Raw genomic sequence first — 27,076 nt, 5'->3', positions numbered from 1 at the left:
AAAGATATGCATCCTCTTTCACACAGCTTCCCAAAATGCTTTACCCACTCTGCATATCGCTGGCAGAAGGCCCGCAGTTTTGAAACCAATCTTTTTGAAAAATGTGAAATTTGGGGCTGTCAAATTTAATTTCAAAATCCCAGTTAAACCCTTTGGTTATGTGAGTGATGGCGCCAAGAAAATATGTTTCCGTAATTAATGAGTTGAAGTCCTGTACAAACAACCAGCCATGGTTCACTCTGTCAACTCTGGGAGCTTTCTTTATCCAGGTAAAAGAGGCGATCTTAGAATTTAGAGCCAGGTGTATGAAATTGTGTGCTTGCGAATTACCTAATAGCAAATTTTAGTGATTCGCTATTAGGCAATGGCAAACTGGGATGTACAACAGTGTGTTTGACACTGTTAGCGATTTGCAGAGGATCCCAAATTGACCTACCTCATTATTATTCATGTGGCAGGTCGCAATGTGTGAACCATTGTGAATGGCTACAATCACCGGGATGGTGTCCTGCTGGGGTCAGCAGACCACCATATCTGTGATTGCTTTTTTAAATAAAGCATTTTGTTTGTAATGCACTGCCTGCTCCTAAAAAATGTTGGGGTCACCATTCACAAATGGGAAGGGGTCCCTTGCGGACTCCTTCCCATTTGCGAATGGTTTACTACCAACTTGAAGTTGGTGGTAACTGCAAATGTTTTGCAACTGCATTCCCAGTCGCAAAACATTCCTACATACCAGTGCGACTTGCTATTAGATAGGGATGCCCTAAACACGCCCCTTCCTAATAGCCATTCCCAAACCATATTTTGTGAGTCGATAATAGGTTACTGACTTGCAAAATAGGGTTGGTACAAACCAAAAAGCATTTTACCGGTCGGAAACAGCGCGATGGGATCTGTACAATGCTTCGTACCTCTGGCCCCACATCTGGAAAAATTATTTTTCCAGGTCACTAGAAAGACATTGAAAGGAAGATAGAAAGTGAGTAAATCTTACAATTTTAAAAAGTTTATTATACTCACCAAAGAAAGAGGCAATTGATGTCATTTCTCTAGATTTTTCTCTATTCGGGTTTATAAGAACTCATAATTTACTTTGTGAATCTCAGATGCCCATCCCTTAATGTTAATCCGTAAGTAACATTCTGGCCTGGTGATCACTCTCACTTGATAATCATCCCAAAGCTTTTCTTTTGGATAATCTATCAATGTATCCTCTGTTTTGGTTTAATTGATGCTGTAATCAGAAATGGGTGAAACTTTCTCGATCCGTCTGAATGGCTTCTGAGTTTGGAAACAGGGTTAAGTCATCCGTGTAAAAGTAGAATGTTGGTAATATGGCTACATCTGGGGCTTTCAAGAATAGATTCCTCTTGTTTAATATTAGGAGACTGTTATTCTCTGAAAAAGGCAAAAAGCATAGGGGAAATCCGGTCACCCCTTTCAGGTTCCATTGCTAATTAATATTTTTTCCAATTTATCCATCACCAGCTCTGCTGAAGAATTTGTATAATGTTCTGAGAGTTTCAAAAAACGGTGGAGGACAGATAGTGCAGTGAATAAATATTGCCAGTTAACTGGGTTGAAAGCTTTTTCAGTATCTAAAAAACAAATGGCTGACAATTGCTTCCGATAGGTAATGAGTGTCCCCCGCAATAAAGCTGTTTAGATTGGCTGTAATTAGGTGTTGCGTCATCCCAAGCTTTATAGAATTTATTGGGAAGTTGTTGGTTTCATGTAAATTTTATAATTTGAATTTAGCAGGGTGATGGGTTTGTATGAGCTACAAAGGGTAAGCTCTTTTCCTGGTTTTACAAACATAGCCATCTTTCTTTTTCTAAATGATGGTGTAAATGTCAAATTCAGTTTTCATTGCGCTGAAGAGCTAGTACAAGGATTGGTAATATGGGAGATGCAAATATTTTACATATTTTGTTCAGGAGACTATTCTGTCATGACTCCTTTGATGTGGTAGGCACACATATGCAGCTTGCCTCACTGTTAATGTGAAAGGCAAAAGTAAGAGCATTTGCTCGTTCCGTCAATTTGTCTAATTGTCTCTGCTCATAAATATTTTGATGTCTTGTTCAGAAGATTGCAATCTTTCGTGATATAATTCTTGATACTATACTAAGGATATTTGTGCTAGGTTTGAGAGGTCCTTTGGATTACATTATTCTCTAGTTTTAATTTTGTGGGACTTGATTAGCAGTTTCTCTGGGTTTTATTTTCCAGGGTTAAAAATTACAATTATTTTTGTCTAAAACTGTTTAGTACATTGTTTTTTGACAATTTTCGTATATCTCAGCCTTGGATTAGATCAATTGTGTTGTGTTATTTGGATCAGGTCCTTTATTTACCAGTCGGTAGACTTCAATTGTTGTTCTTTGTGGTTTTATGGGCAGGGTTTTCTGACTTTTTTAAAGCAGGTTTGACTTCCTGAGAAGTCCTTTAAGATAGGTGTTAAACTTTTCCCAGGCTATTGCTGCACTTGTTAATCTCAAAGAATTCCTTGATAAGATTTTAAAGCTTCCCTTGTATTTCAGGGCAGGCTATTTTTGAGAGGTCAGTAAACCTAAATATTTTCCCTTGTTTATTTGGCGAGGGACTCCTTAAAACCATGTCTATTGAAATCATCGCATAGTCAGATAGTAGCGGAGGATTGATCTCAGCTGATGTACATTTTATGAAAGAAGAAATCAAGAAGGGATCTATTTATCCTTGGCTTTCATATTTTTCACAGGCATCTGCAAAACCAAATTATTTAGGAATCCACTCTAACCAGTAAATCACACGGTTGTATTGCTTTATTAATACTTCTTGGGCTTCCGCATCGTTGGGTTTTGTGTGGCATCACATTTCTTAATTTTGGCAGTGACTTTCCTGTCCAGCTCTTTCCAGGTTATGTTGAATTCACCTACAGTTATTAAGGGATTATGGCATGTTGCCAATTCTAAAACCATTTCCTGAAGAGAGGCTTGAATGGAACGTAAAGCATTAAGTGGTGATGGTCAGACTGGATAAAGGATGGGTATTACATCTATTTTGACTTCTATCAATTTACTGGTTTTGATTAATCAGTCACGCTCTTGCTTCCTTTGTAGATATTGACCTCAACCAATGGCTTAACAGTCCCGGTTTTTCAGCAAAGGTCTTTCATGCCGTTTTGAGTGTTTGGCTTGAGCTTATTTCTATTTTGCTAAGCTGATGTATTTTTCCTTCTTTTTTTCACAAGAAATTCCGGACTTAATCGTTTTAATCGGTTTAATTAATTATCATACATTTTCCCTGCCATGAGACTTTCTGTGTAGATTGTTGGATGTTTGTTCTTGAAAATGTAGATTTTTAAATTCCTTCGCGTTCTCCTCTTTCTTCCTTCTTTAGATGTTTAATAAGATGGGCAGAAATATGGACATGTTGGGGCTCAGAATATTCTGTTGCATCATGCTTTTTTAGGATCAACTTTTTGATTCAAACATCTATGAAATATCCCAGAGATGTATGAGGTGGGACTCCTGCTTTGGGCTTGTGAACAGAACTCTTTGTCCTTGCAGTCATTAAGTCTTTGTCCTAGGATATTTGTGTGAAGGGTTCTTTGATTAAAGTTATGAAATTTTCTGAGCAGGTGCCGTTTTCTACTTTTTTCTGGTATTCTGATGAATCTCAAGTTCTGGCATTGTGATCTATTTTCTAGCTCTTTATTCTTTCTTTGTAGATTTTTAAACTCTTTACTGTTCACTCGTTGCCTCTTAATGCATTTCCCTTTTATGATGAGATTCTCTATGGTATTTTAAAGGCATAGACTTGTTCTTTCTAGTTTTTGATCTAGATTCGCTAGTTGACCTTTTATGTGATGTACTGCAGCACTTGCCTCGGACTGAATTTCATTGCATTGTTGTAGTGATTCTGATATTTTAAATAGAAATGATGTGGTGGCTACTTCCTTCTTTCCCCATTTTTTTTCTTCTCCACTTTAGTACTGAATAAAGCTGTTGGGGAATGAGGTTTCAATATCTGAGTCGAAGGATTGTTCTGGTTCTTCAGACCCATCGGGAGCTGAGAGTTTTGTAGTTCATTCTACTTCCAAATTGGCTTGCAGGGAGAATATGTGACTGTTTTTACCGTAGAGCCAATATTTCACCCATCAATTGGAGTCTGAGCTTTTCGTGTTGCCTGAAATTTCTGGCCCTGCTATTGCTTGTCGAAGCATGGATCTTGCTGAGGATTTGATACGTTTATGAATGGTAATTTTGGAACAACTTGAAAGGAAAGGAGTACCTTTTTTTATCCGTGAAGCTAGAGAATTTATAATTTCAGATGAGACACATTCTTTATGTGCAATGAAATTTTGCGAGTTGTCTCCTCATTTCTTTTTTCAAAAAGTCTTTTATTGGTTATATTCTTACTTTTGTATTATTTCCAGGTTTGATGTGGGTGGTCGATCAGGGGTTACAAGTTTGATGCATCTAGACCTTGATTGGAGAGGCAGTTCAGGTTTCTCTAACTTGCTTAAAGTTAGGGGATGCACACTGGCGAGTGCTGCAGGTAGTCTTCCTGCTTATCTCATTATTGATTGTTTATTTACTATGCTCGGAGATTTACACTCCTGATTGACTCTCTTCCTGCTTTTGATTCCGCAACGAGAATCAGGCTTAATGCGGGCCAGTTCTAAGTCAATGTCTTCCACGTTCCTTTCCTTTATAAGAATCATTGAGAGAAAAGAAGAGGAAACACCACGACAACTCACCATGAAGCAGAGAGTTTGGCCACATATACACACTCTACACCCTGTTCTGAGTCATTCTCCACCTGTACTATTTACAACACTGAAGCCAGTATATTTGAAGTTTACAGTGCAAGGAGCTTACCCAACTCCTTTCAGGCAGGTTCTGGTCCCCTCTGGTGTTTATTCGGACTGTATGGGTCTGTTTGGAACTCTGTAGGGGTTTCTGTCGGTGGATTGGCCCGCTCTGCCAATTGGACTCCAGGGTTACCCTCAGCAGACGCTTCTGGTGTTGGTCCAGTTCACTCCAATGCCGTGACAGATGTGCAATCGCCAATCCCTGCCCTGGTGCCTACTTCCACTCCGGCGCCATCTTTGGCACCAAGGCAATCCTACAGAGGTCTAGAAATGAGGCCCAGAGATTGGCAGAGTAGTCCAAACAGAGAGAACTCCCACAACCTGAGCCAATACTACACCAACAATATTGACAGACCTTGAATTACATATTTGGATTGGAATTAAACCCTATCCAAATGCCAGACCCATTCATGAATAATAGAGACAACAGTAGTGAGGTTGCAAAGGTACTGCCTGTGCTATTTTGTGACACAGAAGGCTAACTGGCTCTCCAGAATGCTAGGTTCAGATGGAATGTTGTGCAGGCCTTTGCTTCCAGAAGTGACATCCTTCTACACAGTTAATTTTTGTTTGCACATTTCTTCATTGAATTTTGTAGGTCAATTACACATAAACACACCATAGAGAATTGCATATAAACACATATATTCAAGAAAAAGGAACCTAAGGAGCAGACACCTTAATATTGGACAAGTCATACTGGTTTTTATAGCACAATAGCAAAGTGATATAAAACCAAAAACAAGCCAGCCAACAATACCAGTCAATGCCATCATATTTTAAATTCTCTCTCCTTATGTGGACACAGCATTATGTCGCCTTCCCTATCTCTCTCACCTCCTAAGAATAGATAAAAGCCTCCATTGCATTGCCTTTGGACAAAGATAAGTGTATCACCTTCATTACATCCAGTGTTTGCCCCTCCAGCCTATGGATGTCTGTGAGGTGATAGGACCATCCCGTACTACAGTACGCATGGGGAGGGGTAGAATCCAGTTTCTGGACGCCCCTTATGTCATGAAATAGGTGCAATTGATCCTAGATCTTGTAAATGTGTGTTTCATAGGTGACTAGTCAGTACAAGTCAACGAGCCACTCCTGATGGTGAGCGCCAGTGTCACACTATACCTATCTTGTTAACCATAAGGGCTATCGAAGTTCATCCCTGCTCTTGTGAGGACATATCATCAGTGTCAGGAGAATCGCATAGAAGGGTCAAATTGGCGGTGTCTCTGAAGGGTATTAAGCTAGGGGAGTTAAGTGTCCTCCATATTAAACGCCAGACTGGGACCAAGGTAGAACAGGAACATAGTATACTATAGAGGTTGCAGCCATTGTTTCTACAACACCAGTAGGTATTTGTTGGGGTTAGATGGGCCCTACATAACTTGTAAGGGGACCAGTACCAGTTGTGTAGGATCATGAAATAAGAATTTTTCAATCATGTTTCTTGGCGTGACATGTCATGGTATTCCCTGATCTCCTTCCAGTCAGCATCTGTATAATCCATCCCCAGTCTTTCCTGCCAATACGTTTTAATGCCTGTAGGGGACCAAGGTAGAACAGGACCATAGTATATGATAGAGGTCGCAGCCATTGGTACTACAAAACCAGTAGGTATCTGTCTGAGTTAGATGGGCCCTACGTAACTTGAAAGGGGACCAATACCAGTTGTGTAGAATCTTGAAATAAGAATTTTTCAATCATGTTTCTTGGAGTGACATGTTATGTTATTCCCTGATCTCTTTCCAGTCCGCATCTGTATAAGCCATCCCCAGTCTTTCCTGCCAATAACTTTTAGAGGTTGTTTGTGTAATACAGTATGTGTTGTCGATGAAGATTTGATATAGGTTGGAGACAGTGCCCTTAGATAGCCCCCACTTCCTAAGATAGTCTAAAATTGGCGAGGCAAGGATGTGAATAGGGTCCCGCGCTAGTATACCCTGTAGGTAGTGTCCCTTTTTCCAATATCGCCATAGCTATGCCTGGGGTAGTGCAAAATCCAATTGAAGCATCTCGAAGGAACGCACAAGTGGGTGGACCATGACAATTGCCTCATTGGACCAAAATGGTGCCTCTTCGTGAACAGTTCTACTTATGCCCAGAAGCCAATGCAAGTCTTTCCAAATTATCCACATTGCCTGAAGAGTAGGAGAGCAATGGGTAGATTTCAAGACCTTAGCATTTTTTAAAAGTCCTAAACCACTGAAGCCTGTGTCACCCTGTGTTCCCAGGCCACCCACAGTGGTTGCAGCAGGCAAGAAAAAGTAAACCAACTGCGAAAGGTGAAAAGTGAGATGGTATATACGCATATTAGGGAGTCACAGACCTCCGGCTCAGTGTCTGCGTCCAGTCTTGCTCGTTTAAGTCAGGGCTTCTTGCTCCCCCATACAAACATCTTATTGATGGTGCAAAACATGTGAGTAGGAAGCATAAGCAGCAACATGCTGAAGACAATTAAATGTAGGGTCCATCACCATCTTAATCATCTGAGTCCTGCCTCAAAAAAAGACCTACAGGCAGTACCAGGGTGTGAAATCAGGCTCCATTCTAGTCAATAGAGGTTGAGCTCCAGGACCAACAGAAACAGCAACGGTTACATCGGACATCTTTGCCTTGTTCCCTGGTGGATGGGAAAAGTTTGTAAGACATGACCTCCACAGTCAGTCTGTGCTGTGGGGGAGGCATTGAGCCATCAGACCCTTTTCAAGAAACTGGGACCTATCTCTGACCGGGAAGTCATCGTCTCTTGGTGCCTTCTTATTGGGCATAACCATGATGGCCTCTGAGATCTTGTCTTCCCTAATCTCCCCCTCAAGAAGTTGTCTACCAGCCTCGGACCGAGTGCGCAGGTGAAGACCCCTGAGAAAGTGATGTTTAAAGGCATTATTATTGGGTGTCTCCAAGCAGTATAGACTATTAAGGAAATGTTATGTTATGTTATGTTATTTTGTATTTGTAAAGCGCACAGATGCCCCAGCCAAGCGGCGTCCCGGCGCTGTAAAGGACAAGCAACACAACAACTGATAACACGAACCAGTCATGACCACTAAGCCTCGGGAAACAAAAATGTTTTCACGGCTTTCCTGAAGAGAAGGAGATTTGACATAGACCGAATACTGACAGGCAGTGTATTCCAGAGGCCAGCCGCCAGAACACCAAACGAGCGGCCGCCCATTCTGGCTCTTTTAAAGCGAGGAACCTTAGCTAGAAATTGACCCGCTGAGCGAAGTGCTCTAGCAGGGGTGTAGAGGGAGATGGTCTGGGCTAGAATGGGAGGGGAGGCAAACTTTAGAATCTTAAAAGTCAGGCACAGCACTTTGAATTTTATTCTCTGCCTGACGGGCAACCAATGTAGATCGGAAATAGAACGCCTAGCCGAGCAAAACTTAGGCAAACCAATCAGCATACGGGCGGCCGCGTTCTGCACATGCTGAAGGCGTGTGAGCTCTGCTTGGTTAGTGCCCAATAGAAGGCCACTGGCATAATCCAATCTGGAAAGAATCATTGCCTGCATTATAAGTTGCCTAGTGGGGGCATCGAAGAATTTAAAAATAGGCCTAAAGCTTTGAAGAACGCCATAGCAGGTGCCCGCCACTTTCTTTGTATGGGGTATGAATGAAAGATTGGCGTCGAGCAAGACCCCAAGATTTTTCACCTGAGTTGCTGGCGTAGGAGTAGGACCTAGCTCCGATGGCCACCAGTCGTCTCCCCAGAGATGAGTTTCTTTGCCCAACACCAGGACTTCAGTTTTAGTGGCAATGGGTGAATGTTTGTACTATCTCCACCGGGTGTGTTTTCAATCTTGCACTATCCTCTCATATTGTGAAGATGGCAATATTAGGCTCTCGTCGGCGTAGTTTGTGCTGCCAAAGGTCTACCCACCTTTTCCTCCTGTTGTGAATGGCGCCATTTTAGGTGAAGCAGAGCGTATTCGATCTGTTGTGAAATACATAGGCAGATCGTACTTAGCTTGCTCTAGATGAGTTAGAGGAGTCTGTTTAGGAGGTGGCTCGTGTAAGTCTCAATTAGATCGCATATCTCCATTTCCAATCAGCTTTGTGTTTCCTGGGCCTCTTGTTTTCGTATTGCTGAGTCTTGCATGAGAGTACCCCTTTGAGTAGCCTTCCCGCTGCCCAAAAATAAATAACCTGAGGTGAGGAGGTAGAGGGTTAATTCTCTGGGAGATATTGGCGAAGATGATCTCTAAGTTTTCGTTTGTCCTCCGGTTTATGATAATGATAGAGATCTAATCTCTAGCGTTCAAAGGTAGGTGAGATATGTCCCAGATCTATCTCAAGGATTGTTGGGGCATGGTCAGATTGCCCCCGTGTCTCTATGGAGCAGTCTCATAGGCGTGGCCAGCAAGGAATTGTTCAGAAAGAAGAAATCTAACCTTGAGCAAGTCCCATGCACACAGAAAAGGAAGGTATATACCCTATCTCTGGGGGCAGGTGCTGTTCGACATTATGGATCTTCTTAACCATGATCCTGTAGTACATCTTGCCGAATCGCCCTATCTCTGGCATTGGTTCTGTTTAGGGGTCCTGACTGATCTAAGAGGGGGTCTGGTGCTAGAATCTAATCTAATATTATCCTAGGGTTACCAAACTCAGTCATGAATCTGGATAGAGAGGATAAGGACACCCTATCTCGATTGGTGGCATAGACGGATTGGTTCAGGCTTTTGAGCTTCACAAAGACATAGCGACCTAACGAGTCTGTCCATGTTTTTAAGATAGTGTTGGGGACAGATTTGTGAAATAGAATAGAAACTGCGTAGGGGACCGGTTACAGTGGGGGCAGCTGGCAGGAGGCTACTACTGATAACCCATTCCATTTAAATACTTTATTTTGGTTGATGACCATAAAGGCAGCATGGAATAAATAACACACATTGTATGTTAAACGAATGAGTACAAGCAAAAGCCAAAATTCCCAAGGGGGGGGCAACAATATTGATTTTTTTTGTTAAAATTTAGTAGAAGTTTTACAAAAAAGGTCTGCTTCATGGTTTAAAAAACAATTTTAAAAGCTGAACTTCATCAAATCAATGCTTTGCTAGAGATAAATACTTTCTTTGCAAATTGTATTTGATAATTGAGACAAAAGTGTGCGATTGTAGCTATCATAGTTACAGTCAATGTATATACTCAATATTTAAGTTCTAGCATTTACATGAGTGTCCTAATGTGAACAGGCCAGACTGCTTCTAAGAATTTAGTAATTGAAAATACCACACAAGACCCAGTGTCTGACCTACAGGTACGCAAAGCTTGCTTATGAAGCAGTATTCCAAGGTGTCTGCACAAGGGGACAACCCCGCGTCTTCATTGTCTGGTGTATGCTAGACAAAAGAAAAGCAAGTGGGCATCTGTCTCCTGCGCCAGAGCAAGCTGCACTACCCTCTGATTAGGATCTCCATTTGCATGTGAAGGATGCAAGTGGCAAGGTACCCAACCTGAATTTTTATAAATAGGGATCTGGTAAATGGTGGGTCAGTTTCATCCTGAAAAGTTTCAAACCTTGGCTCAGATTTGTGGTGTAGCAAAAGGTTAGCTTGACTACCACTGCTGGTGGTTTCCGAAACCTTCCTCCATTTGTTAATCCAGAAAGCATCTTTGATCCCCTTTACAGAGGAAGCAGAGATGCCTTCTGGGTTTTGCCAGAAATCTGAGACCCCCAGTGCAGAGATGCATTGCTTCATATAGCTTAACCATTGAAGGGTCTTGACACACCTGGGGAGTAGAAAGAAATCCTTCAGTCCTTTCGTGAAGCATTCCATCTCAGGCACCAACCATAACCTCAGCCAGTTTAGGATTGGTTTTAGTCCCGCCATGGCATTGATTGGATGATCATTTAGGTCCACTCTAATAAAAAAAAAAATGGGGCGTACCTTTTTATTAGACCTCTCTGCCGCCTTTGATACGGTTCACCACGCACTCCTCACCAAGCACCTCCACTCGCTTGGTTTCAGGAAGGCCACATTAACACTGCTGAGTTCGTTTTTAAATGATGGACAACAACGGGTAGAGATGGGAGATGCAAGCTCCATGCCTTTTTCTCTCCCATGTGGTGTGCCAGGGGTCTGCTCTTAGCCCCTCACTTTATAATGTATATGTCACTCCCCTTGTTGATCTCATTCGCAGTTATAATCTGGCTATATTTTCCTACGCCGATGATAAGAAAATAGTGGTGTCTATTTCATTGGGTGTGAAAAAGGAGACATGTAATTTCGGTACATATATGTCCCATGTTGCAAGCTGGATGCAAAGAAACGGTCTGAAGCTGAATTCGGAAAAAACTGAGGATCTGCTCTTTGGAAATGAGACCACCTTTTGGGATGCATCATTGTGGCCTTCGGACCTAGGTGCACTACTGAAGCCAGCTCAGAAGGCAAGAAATTTGTGAGTCATTTTTGACACCAAATTATGTGTTTCAGAACAAATCAATTCTGTTACCTCATCAGGATTTTTTATGCTAAAGGTTCTCAAAACAATTCTCCAGTTTATTAATTTTGACTAACTAAAGACTTTGATGACGGCTCGCATTGTTCGAAGATGGATTAATGCAATGCTTTATATTTAGGTTCTTATAAACACCTGATAAAGAAACTGCAATCTTTGCAGAATGCGGCAGCAAGAGTGCTACTGAAAGTTCCTAAGTTCGTACCTATATCTCAACTAATGCACGGCTTGCTCTGGCTCCTGGTGAGAAAGAGGATCACTTTGAAGGCACTGTGTGCAATCCATAAGGCTCTTTACTGGGCCGGTCCTATCTACTTTCAGGAATGATTTTCCTGGTACACTCCCAGTAGGAACCTTAGCTTGAGCTCTGCACAAATGTTCACTATTTCGAGGATAAATAAAGCAAAATGGGGTGGAAGAATGTTCTCCTCTTGTGGAGGGAAACTCTGGAACTCTGCCTCTCGCTGTACACTCCCAACCCTCCTTGCAGCAATTTAGGAAACTGCTTCCAGAGTTGTCCATTATCTGGCAGGTGGTTTCTATTTTATGGTCCGTTTAGCGCTAAGGCACCTTCAGGTAATTACGCGCTCTATAAAATTATTCATTAATTACTTGGGGAATGCTCATGGGGAAGTGAGGGAACACTAGGGCTGGGAATCACACCGAATTGGCGCAGAGTCAGCGTTCTACTTGCTGAACCCGACGCCCTATTAACTCTACAAATACACCAGATGGCAAGCCCATCCGCGCCCGACCAGGACCAGGGGCCAGCACCCCTGCATTTCAGCCCCCAGAAACTCTATGCTACTCCAGTTCTGGGGGGCTCAAACAGTTGAATAAACGCCCGGTTACCGGCTGTATGCATACTCTGTCTCCGAACGAGTATCAGAATGAGTCCAGTTTCTGTGGCTTCAAACTTACCCCACGGCTCTTCCACGCAACTCCAAGTGGCCCCACCTCTTAGCCTCTTCTGCTTAATTGCAGATCCTTGTCTAAACACACGCCGAGATATTCACGCTCCTAATGGATCGGGAGCCGGAAGTTCTGTTCCTTTCGGAGACTTGGTTGAACCCAGGCTCAGAAGCTGACATGGCCCAAGCACTTCCCCCGGGATATTTAATCCAGAGGAAAGATAGAATGCTGGGGATGGGTGTCGTGATTGCTATAATATACAAAGATCATCTGGTCTGTAGACTACTTGATAGTCCCCTTTCAGACTGTGAAAATGTGCACTTTGCAATCGAATTTACCCCCTCACTTTCATTCTCAGGTATCCTTATTTACCGCCCTCCTGGGCCACTAGGCCAATTCAATAAATCCCTGATGGAAACTGTTATAACCCTGGCTAGTTCTTCTGCCAATTTTACTCTGCTGGGAGACTTCAATTTATATTTTGATGATCCTTCAGCTTCATCAGCGAGAGAATTAATGCAAGACCTTGCGGGCTGTCAACTTCACCATAAGGTCTCCCAAGCGACTCCTATCAAGGTTCACCTCCTAGACCCTATCTTCTCTAACCTGTCTGACCTCCGTGCCAAAGCACCCACTCCCATACCTTGGTCAGATCACTTTCTCATTTCCACAATATGGACCCTACCCACCCATGCACCGCATTCACACCCTACGCAAATTTTGGCCCAACCTTGGGCCAAACTTCCATTGGAAGAGTGGGTTCAGGTAATGTAAAACACTGTACTAAGTCTGGAACTTAATCCCAGCAGAGATTATCTGAAGTTCACCCACTGAATAGAGTATTCACTGAACACAGTGCTCCCTAAGAAACTAATACTGAAGAAATTAGGTTGCAACAAGACTGCGTGGTTCTCCCCTGAATTGCGGATGCTAAAACAAAAATGTAAACGCCTAGAGAGAATCTGGAGGAAGGATTTCTCGGCAGCAAAGAAACAGGAATATAGGACTGCCATTGGCAACTATAAGGCCGAAATAAAATTAGCCCAAGCCTCCTACTTTGCGGAAAAGATCTCAGGGGCAGCCAATTCCTCCAGAGAGACGTTCCTGATTGCGAAAACAATTCTCACATGCCCAGATCCCCCGGCAGCCCCTGACCCCTCAGGTGACCATTGAAATAAGCTGGCAGAATTCTTTGCTACTAAGGTGTCTAATATTATTAAACATCTCCCCGAACAAAACACTGACACTCCCGAATTGACAGCCATAGACCTGCCTGGAGACACAAACTATCTGGAGACATTTACACCGCTGACTCAGGAGTCAATTTTAGCCACGTTAAGGAAGGTGAAGTCAGGATCACCACTGGATCCTGCCCCTCTTGATGTCTTAAAGTTGGCAGCACCTACGGTGGCTCCCTGTAGTACTTGTCTGATCAACTCGCCCCGTTCACTGGGGGTTGTCCCCCTTAACTGGAAGAAAGCCATGGTGAAAGCTCTGCTAAAAAAGCCACACCTAGATCAGGCAGACTTGGGCAACTATCGCCCCATCTTGTTGCTCCCGGCAATTGGCAAAATCGCAGAGAAAGTAGTCAACCACACCTTATCCACATTCCTGGAACTCAATCACCTGCTCCACCCTTCCCAAACGGGCTTTCGCCCACGCCAGGGCACCGAGACCGCCTTGTTGGCGGTGGTGGAGGAAGCTAGGAAGATTATTGATTCAGGAAGCACAGCTGCCATCATACTCCTGGACCTAAGTGCGGCCTTTGACACGGTGAACCACCAGATCGTGATTCACCGTCTAATGAAATTAGGCGTATCCGGCAAGGTTCTATCGTGGCTCAAATCCTTTTTGAAGGACAGGTGTTTTCATGTGTTCTCAGGTGACGCTCTGTCTAAATCAGTCCCCCTCAAATGTGGAGTCCCACAGGGCTCATCTCTGAGCCCTACCCTTTTTAGGTCTCGCCTGACCCAGCGCATCCGCTGGTCTGGCGAGACTTATTGAGAGGGCTCCAAGAAGTGCTACCAGGCCAGCCTAGAGCTACAGTGCATGTGCGCGGGCGCGCGGGCCACTTTTACCACGATTACTTTCATTTTCGCGGCCGCACGGCCGCTTGGCATAGCCAATAGGTCTCGCTTTTGGGACCTTATAAGTGTTTAGTTATGCAACTGTTGCATGGCTAAACACTTATAAGGTCCCAAAGGCGAGACCTATTGGCTATGCCAATGCTTGTTAACATTTATATGCACTCACTGGCGGAGACGTTCGCCCCCTTTGGGATCCATATAGTTACATATGCCGACGACACCCAGTTGGTGGTAGCTCTTACTCAGACCAACTATACTTCCCTGAATCTCCACCACTGCCTGGAGGAAGTCACCAATTGGATGAGTCTTTTAAAACTTAACGGCGATAAGACTGAACTCATGCTACTTGGTAGCCAGCTCACCTTTAAAGGCAACACCATGTGCCCAGCCTGCATGGGCCCAGCACCCAGCACCCACACCGAAAAAAGAAATAAAAAGTCTGGGTGTTGGCTGGACCAAGATCTTTCTTTCAAAGTCCAAGCCAGATAAACTACTGCACTCTGCTTCAGCCTGCTTAGAATGATTCGCAAAGTTCTGCCAATGCTACCAGAGCAAGCCAAAAAAATTCTGGTCCAAGCTACTTAGCCCACATTATGTCTGCAAACACTAGAAGAAACTGAAACACCATTCAGATTGATGATCTTGAAGCATAACTCATAGCTGCACTCCTCTTGGGTTGAGCTGATAGTGTCAGCACTAAACAAACATTTTTAAATGGAGATGGAGACTAAGATGGCGCATTGTCACTAATTCCCGCACCCTTTAAATTTCAATGGATGTTAAAAAGTAAAGGGTAGTAGGAAAAGGTGCAGTGGCATCTTTGAGACTTGATTCCTAGGTCTTTTCGGCATTGCATAACGGGGATGATGAATACTGAATAAATGGAATCATGGGGCGGTCTGTGGAGCCCTGTGCAAAGGTCCCAGACACAGAAGCATGCCCACAATGCTGTAAGTGGTCCCGAAAGTTAAAATGTATTGTGTGAGGACCCTGTCCTCAGAAAAGAGGATGCTTGTTCTGTCATGGAAAAGTTGGCAGAGTGGTCTCCCAGAGGAAAGTAAATAAAGGTGAGGCAATATTGTTAAAAATAACAATGTATATTTACTTGACTCATTATCAAAATATTTTCCATGTTGTATAAACCATGATGGTGAAGGAAATTGACTTGAATGTATAAAACAAATGAAAATGAAGTCTATCACCGTCTAATGTTGTCCCTTTTTCTACCCATAGGGCTTCTCAAGCATGTGTGCCTACATCTTTCAGCCTGATATGTTTTTGCTGCGTGTTGTGAATGCTGCTATTCTGGAGCCAAATACTACCATGCGACTGAGCATTAACTCACCAATCAAGCCAATGCATCTAAAGTAAGCGAGTAGCATTCAATCAGGCTAACCTGAAGTCACACCTGGCAGAAGTTTGTGACTGGGAAAGTGCAGAAGCGTTGAGGCAAGGATGCCAGAGTTTTTTATACAATGACAATGTAATAGTTCTGCAATACATTTATAAGATCCTGAACGCCTTGTGCATTCTATTTATTTTATTGAGTTTTATTATTATCGTGGTCCTGATGCATATTCGTGGATGCTTCTGGGCACTCTGGGGTAAGGAGGGAGAGAGAAGAAGAGGTGAGCATGTAGGGAGGTGGACAGTGGGGGTGAGGATGAAGATGGGGTGCAAAATAATAAATCAAAATACGTTCTTGGTGGAATAGTATTCATAACTTTATAGGATCTTGTAGTCTTTTTCTTGCCACAGAGATACGGTTAATATTTTTCTGATGGTTTATCCTTGTATGCTGAGATTTCCCCTGAAACCACTTGTATTTCATCAGAATTTTGTCTGAAGTGATGGCAGAAATTCCTGGGAGGCTAATTGTAGATAGGGTGAATGAAAGCAGCAGCCTCGTAAGGTATAATGGTTTGATTTTGCATGTGCCATGCCCAGGGCACAGGATTTTAAAATTGATCCTGGGCTTAAGGGCAACCAGTAGAATAACATCAATACAGAAGAGTTGCATTCTGATCTTTTTTGTCCCAGGATAATCTGGGTGGCATAGTTTGAGCATAATATTTGATTGAAAGTGGTCAAATGGGTGGTGTGGGGCTTAAAGTTGTTGGTGCAGTGGGCTATAAGATATCCTTTCCTCATTTTCTCATACTTCCTGACTTGCTAGATTTTCCTGTGCAGGCCAGTCATGTCACAAATCCCCTGGCTGTTGTTGTACATGTTTTTTGTCCATTCTTACCTCTACTGTCACCTGGTCAAGGCTATGACATGTCTAATGGTTGATCGCAGCAGGTTATATATGCCACCCTGTGGAGACAGCTACAGCTTTCCATGTAGTCTGTCATGACTCCTCCCCCTGTCCCCTTCCCGATTTCCTCTATTAGATGTGATGTGTGCAAATAGTGCTTGGTATACATTTGAGATGATGGCATGCTTAGCCCCCTCCCTATTCTGTACATATCCTCTTAAATTGTAGGCTGCTGCATTAGGTTTAATGTTAGACAGGGTAGCTCGGTCTCCTCTCCCTGTCTGCCCTCTGTGATGCCACTACCCTCTAAAAAACACAATGGTAAGCAAAGTGAATGCACCTCGTTTGAAATAACATCCACTTGAGTAGAGCAGGGTTCTCAGCTCCCCTGGAGCAAACTCGTTCCATTCAAGCAGATGCTTTCATGCCTCATGGATAAGGCATGGAAGGCGCTGTCCATTGTGATGACACAGGATCCTGGGATTGATGGCATGTAAGCCCTGGGGTTTGCAATGGATCACCCATTGAGTCCAACCCTAGCCACAGTGTTGGAGGTTCCCACATGAGCACAGTGATTTTCAAGAATATTTCATAGACACTTTAAGCTTCGGTCATTGAAAACCAAGTACCTGGTCCAATAGGATTGTCCGGTCTTTGGAGCGGGAAAACCTCAGCTCAGGCTGTTACGGTGATGACAACGCTGTCCGCGGTAGACAAGGTGGGAAAGGGACCATTGTCTGAGGCACGCTAATTACAACTTAGTCTCCACAACTCTACCTCTGCACAGATTTCAACACTGTGCCTCATTTCTACTGAACTATGCAGAAAAAAAGTACTGGTAGAAGCTCAGCATGAGAAGGAAGATGCAGAGAAGAAACTGCTTGTGGCCAGGGGTCTTATCAACACAGCCTTTTTGCGTATGAACACTGGTCTAGTCATGCTGCTGCAGTTATGGCTCAAGCCCTCTAATTTGAAGTTGGAGGCACAGAATGAAATCATCAACCCCTTTTTCCAATTCTGTCCCTCCATTGCAGCCAACAAAGATCTTTATATCTTTTAAAGCCAAGTAGTTCTTTTAGCCCAGTACTAGCTAGGTCCTCCTCTTCGTTTGGGGAGCAGGCCGGTAAAGAGAAGACACTTAATGGGGCAGAACAAGCCTGCTGTGTCCGCCAAGGCCTAAAAGTACCACTGAATTACACATGAACCAGCTGTCCCCTCTAGCACCATTTTGGGAAGCCCACATTGCGTCAGTGGGTGTGTAGAGACTTTCTATTCACTACCACCACTGGACCAAGATATACAAGAATCGGTCCTCTAATTGGCCTAGAAGTACTTTGGTTTACAGATTCTACAACCACCTCTGTTCAAGACGGCAAGGCAAGATTTTATGCAGGAGGACACAAACTGTGCCACAATTTGGGTCTTTATGATCTAACTAGTTACTTCCCCTTTGAAAGTTCAGAATACTGACTTTGGCTTAGGCACCTGCAGAGATATATGGCATTTTGATCGATAGTCTAACTGCTGACTCCTTACCTTTAGAATTTTCCAATTCTCCAGTCTTGATCTGTAAGTTTTCAAAGCAGTTCTCCCAGGCGCTGCTAGGTAACACCATGTGGCTCCACATTGGCCTCGTTCTGCATCAGTAGTGACAGAGTGGAGCAGCAGTTAAGCTCCAGGCCTGCATGTCACATTAGTACCTTTCTTTCTGTGCCTTCGAACACTGATCTGGAGCTTGGCACCCTTTTTTATTGGCTAACCATTTTCTACAAATTGAATTCCAGTACGCAAAGGAATAATGTCTCTAACGAAGGCTACAGGGTTCAAAATATGCCAAGATTTCCAGAAACATGTCAATAAGGGACCTGCACGTGGTGTTCCTTTGATATTTGGGTTCTAACTACAGCGCAGATTGTGCCCTCATCAGGCCTTGAAAAGTCATAAAAATTTAACCAGACCTACAGGTCTAGTGAGTTAGATTATCTACTTGACCTAACCCTAATGCCTTTGACTCATAAACTGGTCTCAAATAGGCAAATATTTTTTACACTGAGTCGCTGTTTTCTTCATTACCACATATGAGAGCACATTCAAATATGTGAGTTCCGCATGTCTTCTGAACTAAAATCTTTTCCTTTGCGCCATGTATAAAAAAAAATCTGTCCCACCTATAGGGTCCACATAAGACCTCTGGCTTTCCTCTTAGTTCACTCATAGCAGTGTCATGTGGGGGCAGGAATGTAACACTTTCTTTTAATAAATATATTACTAAAGCATGATGTGGTAGCAAACTGTCATTTAAAGACAACACATTTTCTATTGAAATAGCCACCATGCATGCAATTTTACTTCAGCAAATATCTATCATTTGCACATCACCAAATAAAGAGTTCTGATTTTTTTAGAACCTTTTAAAATTGTTGTTTTCCTCACACTTTACAAAAAATGTGCTTTCCTTACTGCCGATATATTTTTTAAATATTTCTACAGTTCATTTGAAAGCTTTTTAAATGTTGTGTTCTTGAACAAATCCTGACATCTTAAAGCTTTTCATTTTACACTCCCTGTGATTGTCGGACAATTCAGTTCACAAAATCCCCTAACTTTGCAGTCTGAGAAAGAACAGCAAACACCAATTTCCATAACACCTGTTCTTTGCCAGCTCAAACTCTCTTACCAGAACCGGCCAGTAGGCTCTAAAAATAGGTTGCCATGATAAAATCTGACTTGCCATAGAAGTGGGTGATTAGAATTTTTAAGGCCTTCTATTGGACCTGAAGACTATCTGAGACCGCCAAGTGTAGTTGTCTGTAGCGGAACGTCGTAAGAAGTCACGTTCCTTGCGTAAGTCCCGCTCCTAGTCAATGGCGCGGATCCTTTTCCTCTCTCAAGGTCGGTCCTGTGTCAGGTCTTATTTGCGGTCAAAGTCGACGAAGAAGCATAAAAAGTTGAAGCAGGATTCAGTCCCATCCCGCTACTCTCTGTTTAATGAGAAACCACAAGGGCTCCCTCCCTCGACCTTACTCCCGATCTCTGATTGAGGAGCTAAGTCCACATCTAGTCTCGGCCCATTGGCGATGCTGCAGCATGATCAGGCCTTTAATCACTCTTCCGGCTCCCTCCTGTACGCCAACAGGCCTCCAATCAGGGGACCATTGGCAGGCCCGCCGAAGGCACATCTGAGCTCTTCGAATGTACCTTGGGTTGCACACCGACCCTTGTGCTGACTTCCACGCAAGTTCAAAGAACGGCATCGGTCCCTCTTTTGTTGACATTAATACTGACTTTTCTGGCACCAGAGGGGGTTCAGGTGCCGACTCCCATGCCCAAACGCGAGCCAAATCTGTCTCGATCCCGACCGAGGTCATGCTGTGACTCCCTCCAGCAAAACTGGTTTCTGTACAGTCTGGCTCAGATAATACACTTCCACTAGTGCGGAGCCATCCTCTAAGGCCCTATCTTTTTGTTTCTGATTCTGGTCAGAGTTTGCCACCACCTGGAGATGACAATGGGAATGATTTACCCACACATTGTTATGATGACAGTTTATAAATGAATTATCTGCTAGAGACATCTGGCCGCAGATTCCTTACCTTTGAACTTTTTCTTAGCTTTACCCCTGCGTGCCGGTAGGTGGCGTGAGTTGACTTCTCGTGACGTTGTGTTCATTGTGACGTCCACGTCATCAATATAACGGCCACTCCGGCGCACTGATGTCAGTTTTTTCTTTTCGCGCCAGCCAGCAACTATCCGTTGAAGAGAGCTTCCCCTTTGTCAATTATTGACAGACTTTTTTCGACCATTGTCGACTACTTTTGGTGTGTAGGATGTCATCCAAGAAGACCTCGGGGTCACAAGCCGTGTGGCGCCTGTCACCGCGCCAGATCGATCACAGACCCTCACTCAGTGTGTCTTTGGTGTCTGGAGCATGACCATGACTCAAAGTCGTGCTCCGACTGCCATTCCATGGCGCTGAAAGCTTTGAGGGAGAGGTCCCTAAAGCGGCCCATGGCCTGGTGTCCGGCACCGCAGAGGTCGCCTCGTCGGTCTCGATCCAGGGCTCGCTCGAGAGGAATGTCCGTGCACCGTTCCAGCAAATCAAAGTCCTCTTCATCAAAATCATCGAAGTCACACAAAAAGCACAGGAAGTCGAAGCGTACTTCGACTTTACCCGCCTGTCTTACGACGTGGCGGAGGAACCTCGGCGTTCAAGGCCCCGCTCTGCGGAGTGGGTGCCTGGGTTGGCTCTACGTTTGCCTCCCTTTCCGTGTCCAGGAGCGACCCTCACCCAGCTTAAAGAGTTTTACGATACCTTGTGCACCGTATTTGGACGGTTTGACCCTGCCACCACGCCTTTAGGCCCCACAGCTCAGATAATGGTGGAGTCCCCGTGAGTTCTGCACCTGCGGTTCTGGCCCCGGCGCCACAGCCTCCAACTGGACCCGTTCCCGGGTCCGGACCGGCATTGGTCACACCTTCACAGCAATCTTCCCCGGCGCCGCATCCAGTGCCGAGGTCCTCGCCAATGCCCACCCGCAGCACCAACCCAATCCCCATACCCGATAACAGAGCCAGTCGGGCGATCCCCCAGCAGCCACAAGAGATGGACTGGTATGAAGAACTGGGTGATGCCAGTGGTTAGGACACCTCCTCCATACTCTGGCATGCTGTCTCTATCTACCCTGGCTACTGAGGAGGGGGTCCAAACTTCCACTTCCTGTCGCATGTTTCCCTTCCGCTTCTCCGGACAGGGACTCCAAGAGACTGGAGAATTTTGGAAAAAAATAGTTTTCTTCCGTCAGTCTTTCATTGCAGTTGGTATGCCTTTTGGTCCGTTATTCCCATTCTATATTGGACACGGTTGCACAAGTGCTGCCAAAGGTCTCGGAGGAGGACGAGCTCTACTCTCCCAAGCTAATTCAGACAGGAGAGACGCAGCAAAGTTCGCCATCAGATGTGGCTTGGACATGACAGACTTGCTGGGCAGAGTGATTTCCATGACGGTGGCAGTCTATTGCCACGCCTGGCTGAAAACGTCTGGGTTCTTGGGGGATGAAAAGGCTAACCTCATGGACATGCCCTTCGATGGCTCCCGTCTCTTCGAAGACCAGGCAGATGCCGCCCTTGAGCACTTCAAGGACTTGAGGGCCACGGCCAAGTCCTTGGGCCTCACCACAGCCTCATGGCCGGCATCTGCTTTTCACTCCTTTCGTAGCTACGGAAGTGGCTACCAACTGTGCCAACCCTTTTCCAGACAGTGGGCCCGCAAGCTTAGCAGCCTCTGCGGGCAGTGGACGCCGTTCACCCCGAACCCGTGGGTCAGGAGGCCAAAGTTTGAGCCAGGCCACAATACCCTCTTCCACCACAAAACCTTCCTAGTCCGATCCTCCAGGATCATCTACAGCCAGTTGGTGGCAGATTACGCCATCCTCCCCACCTCTATCAGGATATCATGTTGGACAGGTGGGTCTTGCAAATAGTCCAAAGGGGTTACTCCCTTGCCTTCAAGACTACCCCTCCATCCATACCTCCAGTATATGATCGGCTGACGGTGGATCACCTTGCCCTACTCTGTGAGGAAGTCAAGACTGTCTTGGCCAAAGGGAGATCTAGACCGGGTTCCTGGGCCAGAAGTGGGCTGTGGTTGTCATTCCCACTACTTTTTGGCCCAAAAGAAGGACTGAGGCCTTCGTCCTATCCTAGATCTCGGAGACCTCAACTACTTCCTGAAAAAGAAGTTCAAGATGCTCACCCTAGCTCAGTTTATGTCTGCTTTGGACCCAGGAGACTGGATGGTAGCATTGGACTTGCAGGATGCCTATTTTCATATCCCCCGTCCTGCCTGCCCTTCATCCCTACCTGCGTTTTATGGTGGGCCACAAGCATTTTCAATTTGCAGTGCTCCCATTCGGCCTCACCAGTTCACCTTGGGTGTTCACAAAGGTGATGGCGGAGGTCGTAGCCCATCTGCGAAGATCAGGGGTTCCAGTCTTCCCGTATCTAGACGGCTGGTTGTTGAAGGTGGACTCATCCCAAATAGTTGTCTCCCACCTGCAGACTACGGTGCACCTCCTGCATTCGCTAGGGTTCACTATCGATGTGCCAAAGTCACACCTGACCCCCTCTCAGATGCACCCTTTCATTGGAGCGGTTCTGGACAGGGTGCAGTTTCAGGCCTATCCTCCCGAATGGTGAGTCCAGGATCTTTAGGCTTTGAAACCGATGTTTCAGTCTCTATTCTGGATTTTGGTGCGAATGACTCTGAGGCTGTTGGGCCTCATGACTTCCTGCATCCTGCTGGTGACCCATGCACGGTGGCACATGCGGGCTGTGCCGTGGGACCTGAAGTTCCAGATTTCAGAGGGCACTGCGAGAGACCTTCAGAGGTAGCTAACAGACTGTGATTGGTTCAAGGGCAGACCCCTCTCCCTTCCCCACCCAGATCTCACAGTAGTGATGGATGTTTCCCTTCTGGGATGGGGTGGCCATCTGGGGGAGGTAAAGATCAGAGGACTCTGGTCTCTGGCGGAAGACAAGCTCCATATCAATCTGTTGGAGCTTCGGGTGAGCCGACTAGCACTGAAATCCTTTTTGCCTTCAATAAAGGTAAGGCTCATACAAGTTTTCACGGACAACACTACCGCTATGTGGTACTGTGGTAAATAAAATATCACGCTGTCATAATTTTTCAGATATCAATAAGATCATGCATAAAGCAAGAGGCTGAGTCTGTGGTATCAGATTCATAAAGGGCTTTATTCCAATAACTCGAGTCAAAGGGAGAATATCTCCATCACCAAAAAAGGATCTGGACGGGGCTGAAAAGTATTCTCAATATTCTCAAAACATTATTCACAGAGTACAGTATATATACATTTCTCAATTGTACGTAAGCAAGAGAGCAAGAGAGAATGAGATAAGAGCATGTGGGCGTGTAAGTAGGCGTGAAGGTGGGCGTCCATGTGGGCGTCCACTTGATGATAATGGGTAAATTGTCATGTGTGGGTGGATACCTGGAGATGATTTCGCAATGTCAGCAGAAATACTTGGCAGAGATGCGCGCGCAGCAGCATGACGTGTGATTGACGCGCAACTAGAGGGTGAAGGGGACTTGACATTTAGCTCTACATGTGGAGACAAAAAGTCTGGGGTTATGTCAACCTAATCCCAAATCATATCTAATATCCTATGTTTAAAGAACTATGTTATCCACAAGGGAAGGGCTCTCGGACAGAATCTATTCTATACTGACTGTGTGTGCGTGCACAAGCGTCTAAGTGTCTACACTAAATGCGAGGGGGTAGGAATATTCCATGGTAACAGGGCTATGAATTACTTGCATGAGGACAGAGAAGCCGGGCCTTTTGCTTGGTAACTGGAAGAATGTTTACTTAAACTACTAGGCAGGAATGCATCGGCTGAGGGGGAAGCAGATAATTCGAAGGTGAAATACGGTTTCTTGGCAGGCAGGCAAAACTGGCCGAGGCAGGCACCGTTAGCCGCACAGGGAGTAGGACAAAGTTCATGGATACAGATGCGAGCTCAAGCTGAAGCTGTCAGAGGCAGAGAGCAGGGAAAGGCTTGAGGACAGAATCGGGCCTACTCTGCCTGAACTGCAAAAATGGAGTAACTTAGCCATAAAAAGTCGGTGGCCTTTCATATTTAGGAATGGAATATCCGGCCTGTTCATGGCGGATCTGACAGAGGACATGTTGACGGTGGACGCACATGTATTTGCGTCTTCATAACTGGAACTGGAGGGAACATACATGTACTTGTGACATGCACATAGAACCGTTGGGGTCCAAGATAGGGGACATAACTGACCAGGAAAATCCACATTCCCTCCTTGTCCCCTACTTGCCCTTCAAGAGATATCAATCTTCATCAATCCATTGATCTGTTCATATAGCATCATTTGTTCCTCTTTCTTCTTCCGTGATCTTGAATGAAATCTTGGTGGTGGAATACACGAGGTGGCACACAGACCACAGATCGCTGGTCCACATTGTAGACATAGACAGCAACTGAATAGTATGAGAAGGCCAATACCTAGGAAGGATAGGACCCTCCATCCAAAGGTAGATAATACACTCCAAAACCAACCGGACCAAGTCCAGGTGCCTGGATTCTGGTGTATCTGGCTTACAATCTTATGAAGGCGAGTTATGGCTTTATATACAGATGGCGAATTTTCTGGTATGAAAAATGCAATAGCTTGATCCGATGACCCTACAAGCTCCGCCCCTATCGGCCAGGATAACGTCAAGGACAAGACTATTTTGAAGCACAACAATCCGCATAGCAGACTGCTCTTCTGTTAAATTGCCTAAAGCGGAAATAGTTTCGTTCACTACTGCTTCAAGGGTTCTGGTTAATCTACGTATCAGCTTACTATTGGTAACTGTACCTATATAGGGAAAGAAACCTTTATTGAAATCTGTGTATTTTTCCCATGCTGCTTCAGTGTAATCGACAATTGGGAGATCTCTCTGCTGTCTATTGTGTACTAAATGAGTATTTTTATGATAATCAGGAGGAGCTAGGAAAACAGGTGGTAGGAGGAATGCTATGTAACAGGTACCATCCCAATCTAGAGGTAGGCGTATATATGCGGTCTGGCCACATATAAAGTAGGAATGACGAGAAGCTCTAAATGTAGACTTGCCTTGATCACTGAATTTTATTACAGTGGTGCATTTACTATGGCCCATGTGTATGGAGCCATTCTTTCTTATACATAATTCCTCTTTTACTGGGAATACGGACATGGCGGGCAAGATTGGTGTAGTTTCAGATTCAACGTTCAGGATCATGAGGTTAAGTGTAAAATTACCTAATCCATATACTTCATTTCTTAGATCAGTTCCTGTTCTTTTGGGAAGTCCCTCCTTGTTAGGGTAGCAGACTTTAAGCAAAACTAAGTTCAGGTTTCCCCATACCCAGTTGTCTTGATAAACTGCGGAATTCGAATCTAGGGAATTAATCAAACTAAACCATGCTCCACAGGAGCCATTGTGTGTGAACGGATAGAGAATAAAGGGCAAAAACTCCCTTATAGTTCTGATAGGGGGGGAGTCGGCCACAGACCCAGCAGTCTGTAGCATTGCTAGTCTGATGTGAATGGTGCAGCATCTGAATAAAGGTATTGTTGCGTAAGGCAAGTCGATATGATAGCTCATAGGATGGCAGATCACTAAATGTGTGCTTTATGGTGTGCTTTATGGTATCATTAGTGGAGGAGTGTAAAAGTGAGGCAATAGGAGGAAAAATAGCATGTAGTATTAAGCTGATACATATTATCGTGATGCACGTAAGAGATTGAAAAATTACAGTCACTATACATCTATTTGCTTCTTATCTAGCTCTCTTATTTTTGCTTTATGTTATTGTCCAAGATCTTATGCGAGCCAGAATACATGTTCAACCGCTTCACCACCTAGTGGACTTAATTGATCAAACGGGTTCTGACTTTTTTTTTTAGATCTAAGTTTAGCTTTGTGGAAACTGCTGGGGAGTCTCCTCTAGAAAATGGTGTTTAAAATCCAAAATTCAAGTTCAAAGTCTTTTTCCTTTGTAAAAGAGTGGTGAAGGTGCACTTTGACTTTAACGGCCGTCCCCGTGGTCCAGAGCACTGACTTTGGCGCCTTTCATCCAGGAGCGATGGAGTATTCTTTGACCTGGGTGTTGTCAGGGAAGGCGGCAGCAACCTGCGAACAACAAGAGAGTAGTGCAGACATCAAGGAAGCCAGGTAATCTGTCAGCATGTTACTGTCAACATAAGTAATCTTTTAGGCATTGTAGTGCCCACATATTTTGGTGGTCTACCAAAGGCCACTTCATAGGGAGATAAGCCTGTTCTAGAATGAGCTACAATTCGCATGTAAAAGAGGGCAACCGGCAGGGCTACCATCCAGTCTATACCTTTGTCTGCGCAAATTTTTAATGTCTGATTATGTCTTTCTACAAGGCCTGCTGCTTCAGGATGTCGCACACAATGGAATTTCCAGGTATACCCTAACAGAAGGGACACCTGCTTCATTAGTACCAGGACATATTTGTAACCTCTACATCTGTTTATTTGGATATAATCCATTTGGAGCACTTCAAAAGGGTGGTCAGGTGGATGGAATCCACCTTGTTCCATCGGAATGCCTTTACCTGGATTGAATTGGCAACAGATCATACATGTTCTGACCTTTTGTTTCGCTGCTGCACGCAGGTGCTTGTTGAACCATATATTCTGTAAGCTATCTATCATTGCTTTCTCTCCTAAGTGTGCAGGACTATGTGCGGTATTTATAATCACTTGTACCATGGTATCAGGAAGAAACCATGTGGATTTGCCCTTATTCATCCAACCCTGATCAGTCAGTACCCCTCCTTGTTCCGACCATTTCTTTAATTCGTCCATAGTAGCATGTGTCTGTATGTCTTGTACATCCTTGGAAGGATCCCTAACTGTCATGGCTTTGGATACTTATTGAACCTG

General features: G+C 44.5%; 1 protein-coding gene across 2 annotated transcripts in view; it reads left to right on the top strand.

Annotated features, from left to right (window-relative positions):
- PGAP6 (post-GPI attachment to proteins 6) overlaps window positions 1-27,076 on the top strand; it is a 589,880-nt gene that overhangs the window by 187,445 nt on the left and 375,359 nt on the right. For both annotated transcript variants that reach the window (XM_085632201.1, XM_085632202.1), the window contains one exon: window positions 15,561-15,694. In XM_085632201.1, coding sequence (XP_085488327.1) covers window positions 15,561-15,694 — 134 coding nt within the window. The remainder of the gene's footprint in view (window positions 1-15,560; window positions 15,695-27,076) is intronic.

The sequence above is a fragment of the Triturus cristatus genome, chromosome 10 (assembly GCF_964204655.1).
Source record: "Triturus cristatus chromosome 10, aTriCri1.1, whole genome shotgun sequence".
NCBI classification, from domain to species: domain Eukaryota; kingdom Metazoa; phylum Chordata; class Amphibia; order Caudata; family Salamandridae; genus Triturus; species Triturus cristatus.
This window is presented reverse-complemented; position numbering and strand designations above follow the sequence as displayed.